The 15091-nt window shown below is 40.4% G+C and overlaps 1 protein-coding gene across 2 annotated transcripts in view; it reads right to left on the bottom strand.

Moving 5' to 3' along the window:
* Positions 1–309: 309 nt before the first annotated feature.
* FAM122B (family with sequence similarity 122B) overlaps positions 310–15091 on the bottom strand; it is a 45910-nt gene continuing 31128 nt past the window's right edge. For both annotated transcript variants that reach the window (XM_027838032.1, XM_027838041.1), the window contains 2 exons: positions 14537–14633; positions 310–3411 (listed from right to left, as the gene is read on the bottom strand). In XM_027838032.1, coding sequence (XP_027693833.1) covers positions 3261–3411; positions 14537–14633 — 248 coding nt within the window. In that variant the 3' untranslated portion in view covers positions 310–3260. The remainder of the gene's footprint in view (positions 3412–14536; positions 14634–15091) is intronic.

Below are 15091 nucleotides of genomic sequence, written 5' to 3'. Positions count from 1 at the left end.
GGGGAAGACAAGGCAGTGTGCAATAAACCAATTGGATATAAAGAACGGCTCACAAATTTATGAGTCGAGGAGCATCTGAAATGTAGGTGCTTCATAGTGCAACTTCTCAGGTGTTCGATGCTCTTCTGTAAATCCAAAAGGTCGTATGGTCAAAGTTAACTTTGTGAATTAGAAGAATTATCAGGAATACAAAAGGGAGCGAATTAAGCTCTGCCAGATGTACAAGATATAGAATATGGTGGCAAAGTCAGTCACCAGTGATAAAAGAGACGGCCAGGCTTTTTTTTTTTTTTTGAAGAAAATACAAAGTTTTATGCATGTGTTCACATTTTATGAGATTTTCATTCTAATGTTTACAAAGGCCAACATTTCACAGAAAACTTTCCATCACTCCCAAAACAGTAATCATGAAATACATCATTCTACAAGTCAGGCAGACGAAACCATCTGATGGCCATGAGGGAGATGCTGGTCCTCCCATCCCTTGTCCATGTTGCCAAACAGAGACACTGAGAAGAGGGCGGGAGAGTATAATGGGGATAAATGACAACCTCTATATCACATCATAACAGATAATGATTTTTCAAATGGCAGAGTGAACTTTATATGGAAATAAAGGGACACTGTCAACAAAGTTCATTTGCTAGACTATCAACAAAGTTCATTAGTTAATTGACCTTTATTTAGAATCAATTTGAAACAGATCACTATGTGTGATCATTTAAAAACACACCACCACTCCCTTACTTTTTTGGTCCAGACCTATGATTTCATTGGTATAGGGCACTCCACATGCTGAATGCAGGTCAGCAACTCATGTGGAATGGAACCCTAGAGTGGTCTGGGGCCTTCAGAGGTTGCGTGACTTGTCTGTGGTCACACAGCTAGTATGTGTTAGAGATAGATCTTGAACTCAGGTTTTCCTGCCTCCAAGATGTAGCCTCTAACCACTAACACCAAGCTGCCATTTAAACAATCAAAGATAACTTCATGGGTCATCTCCTAGCTCTTATACCCTCAGAGCGAACACTGCAGGAGTATGTTGATGTCTCATTTCTCTTCTCCAGCTCCTTCCTCCCAATTCAATGATTAAAATTTTTAAATTAAATTTAATCATCTATAAGAATTGAAAGGTTATATCTTAGCAGTCAATTCAGAGTCTGAAAATTATGGCTGAAAGTGTCCCTTTAAGGCAAAAAAGACAGCAAAGTGAAAGTGGATAAATATTCTGTAAGATAAAACACTCTAGTCATTACTGTACAGGCAAAAACATCTTAAATAATATGGTTCATATACAAATAAAATGAATACATTGAATACTGTAGAACTAATTATATGTTCTCTTTTAAATGGCACACTATGGATTAATATTTTACAATATACACATCTATTTGAGGTGAGGAAAACTAGTGATGCTCCACGGGTAAAAATAATACAAATAATAAATCCATTATTGGCTACCATATTATTACAAGTTAAAATAAAGAACATGAGATACTGTAATTGGACTCCTGTAGGCCACACCATGTCCTTGTTAGAGCTGAAAAGAAAGTCTAGTTCTCCCCTCTAGCCAAACTACACAATATTGCCAATCTTTGCTTACCTTCAAAACACAAAATTTCTCTTTAAAATTCAGTGTTATTTTCTTAAAAAAACAAAACAAAACACAAATGCTGTATTTTAGACAAAAGCATTTTGAACCATCATTCAAAAATGAAAGCTTATGGCAGGCAATTTTGTATATTAGAGACAAGCCAGCAGTTACTACCAAACATTTAAAAATTTTTAATCATAAAAAAATACTATAATTCATCACACAGACTTTTTACATAGTTATAAATAATAAATAGCATGACAGTAGACCATAATCAATGGATTATCTAGCTCGGTTAATATTCTTCCTGTTATGAAATTCCTTATTTTGCTACCTCAGACTAACTGAAATGCTCCTTACAATTCAAATTTGACTCGTAAAGGTAGAATACAGAGCTAATATTCAATTATCAAGCCTGCAAACCTTTTTTCTCCCTAGAAATTAAACTTTAGAGACTTGCCTTTTTTCAAGGCAGCATGAAAGTTACCTAAACCCATGCATCTTCTCTAGTGGCAACACAAAAACTGTGATGCAGAGGGACTGAATCATTGGTACCAATCACCATAGGGGAAAGCAAACAAATCTAGAAGTTGAAAAGCAATAAGAAAAAGGCGCACCAGACCCCATATCAGATCATTTACACATGGCACCTCCTTTTGCTTTCCCCTTCCTCTATGGTTCACATTCTTTAATAGTAGAACAATGTCCCCTAAGGCACAAAAGTCCCTATGGCCTCAATGCCACAGGAGACATTGATGGCCCCATGTGCACTCTCCTGCACAGTAGTTTTTTAGGTCAGTAACACTGGCTAGTCATGTCTGGATACACTAGATATCTTTGATCAAGGCTGGAATTTCTTCTCCTTGACAACAAATAACTAGAAATATTAATAATATGTTATACATTCCTCAGGGCTACAAGTTTCGGGAAAAAATGTTAGCTCCCGCTATTTCTGGGTTATAGGGATCTGGAACATTCTTACTAACTAATTCAGGCATACTACCAAGCCCATTAACATTTTAAACATTAAGACCAATCCTCATCCTTCCATACAATCTTAACTACAAAGGAGCAATGTTGGCAGCTACAGAGACCACTAAGTATTTCCTGTTCTGGCCACAAGCAAGCAGCGCAAAGAGGAAAAAGGAGAAATCATATATTTAAATCTGATGAGAAAAATCATTTAAATATAACCAAATGCAAGCCTTTTATGTTTGTAAAATGAAGAGCAATGTAGAACTATTTCTTTAATGGGAGGAATAGGGAACGAGATCTCTCTCAAACAAGAGACTTTCTGATCAGTTTTGTAACTATCATTTACTTTTGTTGGGGAAAGGAGCCATACTAGAAACCATATATCAATACTCAAACTACAGGACCTTAAGGAGGTAGCCTTTTAGGCATCAAAAGTAAAATAGAGCAACAGCAACCCAAAGTTAATTTTAATAATCTGAACAGTCACTTAACGCAAAACTAGCAGTAAGGTTAATATATCTATGGATTAAACCTTTGAGAATAGAGATGTTAAGGGAGAATGTTACATTAATTTTGGTTATCCTAATTAATGTCTTAATCCTCATTAAGGATCAGAGTCCCTTTCCCTGCCTGCCGGAGTCTTTTGTCTAGAAAACAGCCCGGTCAGAACACTGAATGAGAAATGGTTAAGTCACTTGGGTGAAAGGTCATCCATCAAGATGAACGAAGAGCATGAATTGGAACATGTTACTGAAGAGTCTGTGGCATTGCTGACTTTAGCCAGTGAGTCTGAGGATGAGCCAATGCTGCTACTACTGCCATCCAGAATATCTGAAGACAGACTGAGGACAAAGCAGAGACAGTCATGAGCAGGTGCACCTCTCGGGTAAGTGCTACACGCAACAGCTGTATGGTTTCGAGAAATCACAAATCAGGAGAACATTTGCAAATTGTGCAGAGTTGAGAAAGGAACAGTAAAATGTTAACATTTTAAAAAGATTTTAAAACCCCCAAAAGGCCCTGCACACATGCCTTGGATGGTACACAGCTTGTGTGTGTGGCTTCACCTCCAGTGTCACTGAGACCTAAGGCCAACTGGGAAAGCTCCCCCTTATCTTAACTAATTCAAGATACTTCTCTCTCTACATTTCCTCCCATCTGTCCCATAAGTCTTAGGGAAAGAGGTGTCCTTTAGTCTCCAAAGTGAACCTGTATCCTAGGTACCACCCCTAGGTGACCATATATACACGTCTCAGTTTCTTCCTTTCCCCTGGCTCCTTTTCTGCCTTCAAATACACACAGCTTGTGTGCTCTCATTTTCTCTTTCTCTCTTACACACACACACACACACACACACATACACACACCCCCACACACCCCAACCCTATGAGGACTCACAAATCTGTAGCTCTCAGTTTACCCCAAACTCACCATAGCCAAAACCAAAGTCACATTGTCTCCCCTAAAAAGGAAGGCTTTTCTTCTCAGTCTTCCCATGTCAATAGCACCCTTATCCCAAGGTCAAATCAATTAGTTTGGACTCCTTACTTTATTTTGCCTCCTATATAAAAAGCGGTCCCCCAGTCCCATTGACCCTTCCTACCTCACGTTTCCCCTTCCACAAAGTTCCCACTGTAACTCCCCTTCATCACCTCAGGCCTAGGTTTCTGCACTTGCTTAATTGGCCTCCTCCCTGCCAATCGATCCATCCTTCATAATTCCAGATTCTTCTATTAATCAAATAATTACTTAATGCCCCATTTTCACTGTGTCACTCCCCTACTCCAGAGTTGCCTGGGACTCCATAGAAGCCTAGAAAATAAAATCCAAATCCCTCCTCCTAGTAGCGCAGCCCTCTCTAATATGGCCCTATCTTCTGCCATCTATGGCATAAACTATCCAATCTAGTCAAGATGGTCTCCATCTGTCTTTCTTTGTCTTGGTGTAAAACCCCTCTACAATCTAGCCCCAAAGTACTTCTCCGGCTCTATCAAATATGATCTCCTACACAAAGCCTATTCCTTAGCCAAACTGACTCCTCTGTGCTCCCTGACCACATCTGTGATCCTGCCTCAATAACTGCTTGTTATTGCTCCCTGCCCCACCAAGTTCTGCTCCTCGAGGGCCTCTCCCCCATCAATCCTTTCTTTGTCCATCACTCCAGCCTCTCCCACTCACCAATGACACACTTTGTACCACTTGTTACATACGGCCTCATCAGAGTCATTTGGACACAGCTTATTTCCATCATGAGGCTGCAAAACTGAGATACAAAAATGCCCTAACTTAGAATGTAGGGTCAGACAGCACTGAGGGGAGGGTGGTATAGCCTTTTATCCTAAGTATAAAAAAGGACTTCCTAAGCCCGTGATGTATTTCTTACCTGAGAACAAACTATTTGCACATGTTTTCGAAGCACACATTGGTCTATCAACTATATATAAACAGAGACTTCCAGTACTTAGGTTATTTTTGGCGTGCTAATTAGCCAGCCATCATTCTCATGGCCTGAGTAGAAACATACATTTATTTCTATGGTACTTTAAGATTTACAAAGTATTTCACAAACGTCTCCTTTGTAATTCACAAAACCTTGGTAAGGGATAGCCCAAGTAATATTGCCCCCAATTTTAAAAATGAGGAAATTAAGGCTTAGAAACTTTTAAGTAACTTATCCAGGACCACCCAGCTACTAACGAGCCCAGGCAGTCTCTTAGTGAGTGAGCCTAGGGCTCCTTCCACTCTCCCCTGCTACCTACCCAGAGCCAGCTATCCTAAGTAATAAAATGGCAGCTTAAAAAAACAGTCAACAATTCAGTTTATTTCTAACGAACCTTAGCCCTCAGTCTTCAGATCAAACTGAAGACCAAGGCCATATTCATGTTAGCACAGCAGTTTCGACTAGATGTAAATGACATGGCAAACTTGAGATTAGAATCCAGATCACCAGATCTCTAGTCCAATCCCCTTCCCCCTCCTCCAATCCGTCCAAATTAGAGTTAGGTTTTGCTTTAAACATGATGCATATACAATAAGAGCTTGCATCTCTCCTTTATTTCCTTTATGTCTCGCATCAACTCTGTCAGGCTGTCCAATAATACAACCTTGTCACTGCCCTTCTTCCCAGGAGGAAGCTCAAGCTGAATGAGGCTCTCTCCAAATGCCAGGGAGATTTCTCCTCCCTGCTTCCACCCTATACACATTCTTGGGAATTTTTTAGATTCGAGAATATGTCAAAATCCAATATATTTCCATAGCACTTAAAGGAGTTTCTGTGACTTTTTTTTTTTAATTATCCCTTGAAATATTTCTTCTCCTCCTTCATATCTTTTCTTTTTCTTCCTTTCTTCTGTCTCTCCTTTTTGGGCCCACTGCTTTTACACCCTTACCATACCAAGCAGGAATTGCTTAATTGATCCTGCTGGTGGGAGGCTATTACTGCTCCCCAAATCTTTCATGTACACTAAACAGTTTCTATTTTGAAACCTGATTTTCAATCTTGAAGAGGCAGCATGGTGTCTTGGAGAGAGAGTTGACCTGTGAGCCAGAAAAACCAAAGTTCAAGTGCCACCTCTGACCAATACTGACTAACACAAACTCTTGGCAAAAGTCACTTAACCTCAGTGCTCTAAGACTAGAAGTTGGTGAGAAGGTGCCAACCTGTGTTGGTACAGGGAGGTTTTTCACCCTGGAGTTACCTATACCAATGAAATCATAGGTCAGTCAGTCACCAAGCATTTATTAAGCACCTACTATGTGCTGGGCATTGTGCTAAGTGCTGGGGGTACAAAGAAAGACAAAAGACAGTCCCTGCTCTAAAGGAGAGGCAACATGCAAACAACTATATGTACAAACTAGATATATAAAGGATAAATTCAAGATAATCAGTAAAGGGAAGGCCTAAGAGTTAAGCATGATCAGGAAAGGCTTCTTGCAGAAGGTGGGATTTTAGTTGGGAAGGAAGTCAGGAGGTGGAGATGGGGGCAGTTTGTGAGAATGGCTTAATTCAGGAGATGAAGAAGAGAAAGGCCAGTGTCACTGGATTGTAGAGTATGTGGAAGGGCTGAAGGTCTAAGAAGATTGGAAAGGTTGCCCTGGGGCAGGACAGGGAGCCAGGTAATAAAGGGCTTTAAAAGCCAAACAGAAGATTTGATCCTGATTTGACCCTGGAGGCGGTATAGCAGTTTTATGAATAAGGGGAGTAGTTACATGATCAGACCTTCTACCCATAGGAAGGTTAGGCAATAATAGGAAATATTAGGGAGAGGGGTGGGCTTGAGGGAGATAGATAGTGAGCACCTATATTTAAACCCTAATTTTATCATTTAAAAGTAAAACTAACCAAAAACTACCTACCCACCTCTTAACATGGAATTTTTAAAAACTGCTGTATGAAATTTATATACTCAAAAGAAAGTGATTTTTGCCCACAACTAAGAACAATCTTAATTACAAGAGATTGAAATAGGGCACAAAAGGAATATCTAGATGTTCAAAATCATAACACTGCAAGCTTACTTCATTCAAGTTATAAAACACCATGCAAAGAGGATCTTACTGTATTTCTATATGTGTATTTAAAAAGCAGGGGTCCAAGAGGCTCTAAACCTGGAAAAAACTAAACCTAGCCTTTCCTTAGGGAAAAAGCCAAAACAAACTAAGGGAGCTAACAGACTCTAAAAAAATAAAAAAACAAAGCCAAAAAGCACTTCTCTAATCCAGTACTCACACAGTACTGCCACTGTATATATTCAGCTTTTTAAAGCCCACTGCCTTCAAATCCATCATTACTAAAAGCACTTTTAAGTGGAGGAAACGGGGAAAATTGAGCTGGTTCAAAGACTTTTTTCAGCATGTAAGATAACTGGTGAACTGAATTGACTAGAATAAGAATATTCTTATTCTTATTCAACACAGTTATTTACACTACCAGAGAAAAGCAGATGTACAAACAGAAACCACCCCTTCCTCCCCATGGAAATCCAAAAATTGCTTTTATTTGACTAGGATGCAGCATTTTTTGCTTTGGCTAAAAATCAGCTTGCATTCCTAGAGCACGTATTAGCTGAGTAGCAGGAGAAACTGGTCCCTGCTACGTGGCAGGGAGAAAGTAGGCTCACGTTAAACAGTGGCCCCTGCCTGGAAAATCGGAACGGAAATAGGTAGAAGTTAACTGTACACTTGTACCAGGTTACACGATACCATTTGGGACATTCTCATTTGCTCAAACAAACCCCACACTCATTGAAAACATCAATCATCATTCCTGCAGGGAAATCTCTCTTCTAGCATGGTTTATTACTAACTCAAAAGAAGCCCATCAAAAGAGCAGCTTTCCAGAAAGTTAGAGGAATACAAACTCGATCTGCCTTTTTTATGTAGTTTCCACAATGTCTTCCCTAATGTTGAATCGAACAAGCCAGACCTCCGATCCCCAATGGGAGAAGAATTGCTGCAGATGGTTTACCAATTGCCACTCATTTCATTTACTCTTGAGATTACAACTAGTCTCTACTGTAGTTTGCAAACTGAGAATCTGAGAAATCCTTTATCAGATGTTTTCACTAAGCTAAAATATAGTTTGTATTAATACTTTTTTTGCTGTAGAATCATAGATTTCCAACTAGAAGGGAGCTCAGAGGTCATCTAATTCAACTCCCTCAGAATTTCACCGAGGAAAAAATTGAGGCCAAGAGAGAAAGAAAGACCTGCCAGCCAAGGTCACACAGGCAGACAGTAGAGCTGGCCTCAAAGCTGGGTTCTCTGATCCCAGATACAGGATTCTTCCTACTATACCATGCTACTAGTCCACCTCCCTAATTTCATAGAAAAGGAAACTGAGGCCCAGGAAGGTTCAGTGATTTGTCAGAGGCCACATAGGTAGAAAGTAAGTAGAAGAATTGGGCTTGGAACCCTGGCCCTCTGATCTCTCTTCCCCGCCCACCTCCCTCAGGCCCCAAGACAGATGCTCTGTGACTACAGACAGAAGATAGCCTCAAAGCAGAAAAGGCAGATCCTCAGCACCTAGCACCGTGCTTTTTGCACATGTGTTCAACAAAGATTGGTTTAACAAACACATTACCCATTTTGGTAATCGTATGAAGGCAGCTCGACCAATATGACTTTCAATTCCTAATTCTATTTTAACATGTCTCAGATTTCCAAATAAGGAGAGAAAAAGCTAAATATAGTCATTTTAATTATAAAAAGGGAAAATGGATAACATAAATGAAAACTGTAGATTATGGTAAAAAAAAAAAGTCAGTTATCTAATAATTTTAATGCTAACCCTTTTAGCAAGGCTACAACCAACCAAATTATCTGATTTGAGTTTCCCCTTCTCTTCCTGTCCTGGCCCTTCTCTGATGGAGGTGCTAATGAGCAACAGCCATGTGAATACCTTGGCTGAGCCTCAGAGAGAGGAAAGGTAAAGCACTTGGGTAATTCACAAACTGACTAATCAGTAGGCCTCATGTACAAGTTGATTAATTTATTCCAGCCTCCAGATGCTGAATACATATAACCAGGCAATCATAGAACCTCAAAAGAGCAAGGAGGTTCCCCCCCACCCCCAATTATGCTCTATGCCTCAAAAACCCCCCAAGGGTGAAAGGTAAATGAAATTAAAATACCTGAACCAGATAGCAACAAAATGAAGGCTTATGAGATGACTCATACTTTATGCCATTCCAGCTGAGGCAGCAAGCTATGCCTCTGTCAGACTATGGCAGATGTGTACCCTGGAACTGTGCTGTTGCATGATTCACTTTCTAGCAGATTTGGGGCACAGCCATTGGGGATTGCATCTGTGGGGCTTAATTAGTGAAGCACCCAAAGGCCTTTGCTCTAGGGGTGCTTCCTCTGGAAGGACCTCTAGAGGACAACCCTCTAAGTAAAGCTCTAGTTCAATTCCTGGGACTTGGGGCTTCAAGCTGGAAAGGACTTTCAGATAGATGAGGAAACTAGAGCAGAGAGAGAAGGAACTTCCCCAAAGGAAATAGAGCAAGGGAATGACAGAGAGGGATTTGAACCCAGATCCTCTGACTCCAAATTCAAGGATCTTCCTACTATACAAGCAGCCTCCCAGTTTTACAGATCCAGATGCCCAACACACAAAAACAGTCTGAGTCCAGCTCCCCCTTCAGGAGAAATCAGTACCCAGTATGTGGCAGTTGCTGTGAATCATCAGAATGCACAGGACAATTGAGTAAGATCTTCAAAATAATCAAAATCCAGGACATACAGGGTTTCACTGATAACACTTTCAATTGCACTCAGAAGGGGGTTAGAAGACATCGTACGTGCTGAATTTACACCTGGAGGCAGCCACGCTGCTAGGATCTGTACCATCCAAAGTCTCCAAATGAAACTTCAGGGGAGCCTCATGTAGGATTTGTGATAGTACATTCTACCTGAAGTTTTTCTTTAGGAAGGGCTGAGGTTCAGTGCCATCAGTGTACTGATTATTCAAGCCTAACCATTATACATGGTTTTTTTTTTTTTGGCGAGGCAATTGGGGTTAAGTGAGTTGCCCAGGATCACACAGCTAGTAAGTGTTAGGTGTCTGAGGCTGGATTCGAACTCAGGTTCTCGTGACTCCAGGGCTAGTTCTCTATCCACTGAGCCACCTAGCTGCCCCACTACTGTACATTCTTAAGCAATATTCACAAGATCTCTCTAGGAAGACAGCCACTCCCTCCAAATAGTCTTTCAGGGCCTCTGATCCAAAAGGGCTTAAAAAAAAATGTAATGGATACTATCAAAGTTGCCACCAACCTAACAAAAAGGTGAGCTGTACACATACACACACCCCAACCTCAGGCAGCACTCCAAATAGAATACTGACATAGGAGTGTCCTGGTAACTTTTGCCTAGGCTCTATTTCTGCTGTCATTATTCTAAGCTTTAAAGGAGGCGGGGAGAGAGGGGGACAGGGATCTTCTCCCCTGCTTTTCCTCCCTTTCTAGTCTTCCCTAATGGCATTTGTCCACTCCATAGCTCTCACACTCAGTTTAAGTGCATGCTGTCATCTCTGCTATATGGTAATGCTGTTGGGGGCTGGGGGGTGAGGTTTGACACATTCAGCCAGGGTCCTTCAGACTCTGTCCCTAGGAATCTTTACCTAGCTCTTGCTTCGTCCCTTAGCTGAGCCTCCACGTTAGCCTGTTCCTCCCTGGTCCTGTTCCCCCTCCGCCACTATGCTCTTAAGGTCATCCAACCCCTGGCCTTTCCCCTCTGACTTAGTTCATTCTTTCCTCTTTTCTAAACACTCAATTTCAGTAGAACTCTCTGCCTCTGGCATCTTCCCTCCATATGCCACCTGATGTCTCTTATCAGTGTTGGCACATTCTCCCTTTCAGGTTGGCACATACTCCAGGTCCCACAGGTGTACAAATTGATGTTAAAGAAAGCCATGGTCCGGCCCCTGGAAGTCTCAATATTTTCCTTAGGTCGGTTAAGATGTTCACATTTATAACTGACCATCTTCAGACACATTTTCTGAGGAGGGAGATATTTTTGCCCCAAGCAAAAAGCATCTGCAAAGATGTGTCAACACAGCTCAAAAAACTCTTAGGAATAGATCATTTAGTTCCTGCTCTGAATTTGTTAAATAAGATACAGATTGTGCCTAAATTACTCTATAAACCCTTTAGGCACACATTGCATATACATTCAGTACAAACTCATTTTGCGAATGCAAAAAAAGGAAAAATCTAACACACACACACACGTTACATCATTCCTGATGTGATGGGTAGGAAAATAATTTAGGGGACATTATTTTATCATAGAAGAATCTTTAACACCATTTTGTTGGCCCTGAAAACCTCTTTTCTACACTGTATCATGGATGTATCTGTGCTTCTCAGGGAATGAGGTAGGAAAAGACAAACACAAAGAGTTGAGATACAATAAAGGATAAGGTAAAGAGCTAACATTAGCAAACACCATGTTGATAATACTCATTATTAAGAAAGGAACATATGAAGAGGGTAGGCACGATCTCTGCCTTGCCTTAGACATAAAGATTGAAGAATTTTCACCATGTAGAAAGAAGCTGAGAGACAATTCGTTATAAACCACAAAACAGGGCCATGCTCATTATGTGGTCACAACAGCACTAGGCACACCATGGCCCCTTAAACATATACAACAATAAGACAAATGTATCACTACCAAAAACTTGATTTTTTTTCATATTTTTCACAAAGATGTTAGGAGCTGGAGAAATGTGGTATAAACCTTAATCTTGCATAAAATAGTAAGACTACAGTGGTTGAACAAATACACATCTAAGTATTCAGGCTATACTGCATGGAAAGAAAATGAAAAAATATGGTTTTCCATTTAACTATTTAAAAAACTTATTTCTTCCTCTTCATTTGATTTGTGAAAACCAGAAACACTGAAATGATGAGAGAGGAGCTGTTAATTCTTACAGTTGTTCTACCCTGCCCCCCCCATTTCCCCACCCCAGCAAAGTTAAATACCAAATAACCCCTTGCCTTAATTTCAAGTAGTATGGATTTCCTTGCCATGAGGCTCCCACAGCCAGCTGGTCCCTGTTTCTGTTCCCATTTCCAAGAATATAGATGTCTAATCAATGAAATCTTGTCACAAAGATTGCAAGAGTCCCCTGCAGAGCAGGATAGAGAACCCACAGAAAGATGATTCTAAGATTTACAATCATTTGGTCCCAGCTGTAAATGTCTAAGCAACAGTATGAATCTGTAATCAACTAGACCTTGTGGGAACCTCAAGACATGGCAATCCTTAAGCTACAGACCCAGCTGAGAAGTGTGCCTAGCCCCCACCACAAAAAGAAAATGGCAAGTATTTAAAGATGGACTAAAGATAAACAAAATCCGAAAGATTTTCAGGTCCTATGCAGCAACATTTTATTTTTACGTGATTGTAATTAAGCTCCCCTTTGTCTCACTCTTCTGAGAGTAAGCCTCCGGTTTTTTGGCTCCAGATACCACACTTCTCACTGACATTATATATAGATATGGTGCTCACTCTTTCCTGCCATTTCAAAGCCTCAAAACAAAACTAGTGGACATGGGAGCGGGGACAGCCTCACCGCACACATCCTCCCTAAGACTACTGCAATGCTTTGCTAGTGCCTACAAAAAGAGCCTGCGTCTCAGTGGCAGAAGCCATGGTGATTTAGGGAAGCCTTCCAGTCTTGAAAAAACCTGAGAAGCTGCTATGGCCAATACCATGAGCACAGTGTAGACTACTGTTTAGAGAAGGACACAGCTCCTGGGAAGAGAGCCGTCCACACCTATCTGTTTGAGCTTGCTGGATGGGGCTGAGTGAACAGGGCAGCACATGTTATTCCTTAGGGCTCTGTCTTGGCCAACTATTTTTTTTTAATGTTTTCACATAGTATTTGTAAAGTGTTTTTTCACTTTGCAAAATTATTTCCTAACTACAGCCTCATTAACTAGAGCCTAGGCAAGATGACTTTCTCTTCAACCATGTAGCTATAAGAAGCACCCTCCTCCTCCTCCTCCTCCTCTTCCTCCTCCTCTGTTTAAAATGCACACTATAAACAGAGTAGACAGTTTCAGAAACCCGTTTTCTCCATGATCTTTGGAAGCATCTCTCCCTAATGCCTGGAAAGTTGTTCAGTACCAAAATTAGCACACAATTATCAAGGACAGACAAGATAGATGAGAAGTAAAAGAGAGCTGAGACAAAAGTGGCCAGAGCAGTCCAAGAGAGGCATGTACCCAAAGCAGGACAGGATTAATCACTGGAGTTAAGTTAACAAACTAGGGGAACTTGAGACTTGTTTGCCAACCATAAGCACAGGATAGCTTAAGTGAAAAGTGAATAAGTGACTCACAAATTAGAAATGGCCTGGAAATGCCATTTAAAGGGGTTTGGGAATACATTTCCAAAATAAAGCACCTTCAGAGGTTTTTTGAAAAGACCTGTTGTAAAACACAGGATTTTACATAGTTTTGAAGGGGGCATAACACAATTAATTCTGTGTAGAATAGAAAAACCCATAAAAGATCTCAAAGCCCTTACCTGGCAGATCTCCAAATCAGTCAACCCCATCCCAACCCCACTGTCCCTCCCAATCCCACTCCACTCCTTTACATACACACACACACACACACACACACACACTCTCACACTCACACAGAGACAGACAGACAGACACACACACACACACACACCCATTTGCTAGCAGGGAGGAAAGTGTTATTGGCAGCAGCAATCTCTGCCCTGCTGGGCTTCTGGGAAATTAAAAGTAACACCTTGTCCTTAATTGGTTGGCAATTCCTGGCCAGGAAGAGAAAGATATATATTTTTTCATATCCAAACAAAGAAAAAAAGTTTAAAAACACTGGTGATAATATCCCCTAAGGGGCCAGAAAGGTTACTTTAAAGATTTTTTTTTACTACTGGTGGAATAACCTAAAAATTGTATATAAATATTGGAGTGACAGTACTTAAAGAAACCATGTTAGAGAATTTTGGTTTTCCCTCTCATGTCAAATATTTGCAAAAAAAAGTTTTAAAAAATGAAACACGTAGAATAAGATCATTAGGCACAGCAACCCAGGACAACTCACTACCTTTCCCTCCCATCCCCAGAGTTCCCCTATCTGATTGGTATGCAGGACCAACTCCCTCCCACGTAGCCAAACTTGGAAGGGGGGGTTGAGCTAACAGGAGGTCATGAAAGTGAGTGTAATAAATTTAGAAACATGCATACCAAAGGGAAGTACACAAGACTTTTGAATTATCTTTTATGTCACCCATGCCTACATGGAAAATTCCCCTCCATCAGCATTAATAACTGAATATCTTTTCAATTGTTCCAAGGTGATTTAACATTTTTTTCAACATGATCTATTTTAAGTGGGCCATATCCTAATAGATATATACACATATTTTCTCTCACCCTCCCTGCATTCCACCCCCAACTTTTTTTTTTTTTTTTACCATGAACTGAGATCTGCCAAATTCGTAATATCAGGAGAAAGCATAGTAGTAATGCCTTGAAAGAGTCTCTTTGGCTGACTTTCCGTTTCCATTTCACCTAAAACCAGGAAAAAAATGAATTGTAAAATATATGTGCTTGTTGCTTAATTGGGGTGCTTGGCTTGGTTTAGTTTAGTTTTTAAACTAAAGCCTGCAATATTTTTCTGAGCATAGTAATTTTAGAGCTGGTTTCAGCATGTACTCAGATAGAAAAGAAAATCCTACTGTCAAAAGCTGACAACCCTGAAAATTTCCCATTGGTTTTCTGTAATATGTTACAGGTATGTTTGAAGTCCTTAAAAGAAGAGCAGCCCACTGGTTCCATCATGAAGATTGGATCAAGACTAATCACAGCATTGAGAAATATCTGCAAAGAGTTTGAAGCCTACAGTAAGTAACAATTTATGCCAAATCACTGGCAAAGAACCCTCATTGTGCCCATGTCACCACCTGAATACTCAAATACTAGTAGAAGGCAGACAGGTCAAAAATGGCATAGTTGGTTCAATTTTATCT

The sequence above is a fragment of the Vombatus ursinus genome, unplaced genomic scaffold, assembly GCF_900497805.2.
Source record: "Vombatus ursinus unplaced genomic scaffold, bare-nosed wombat genome assembly UNPS02004573.1, whole genome shotgun sequence".
Lineage (NCBI taxonomy): Eukaryota > Metazoa > Chordata > Mammalia > Diprotodontia > Vombatidae > Vombatus > Vombatus ursinus.
Note: the sequence above shows the minus strand (reverse complement) of the source record. Positions and strands in the feature narration are given on the sequence as shown.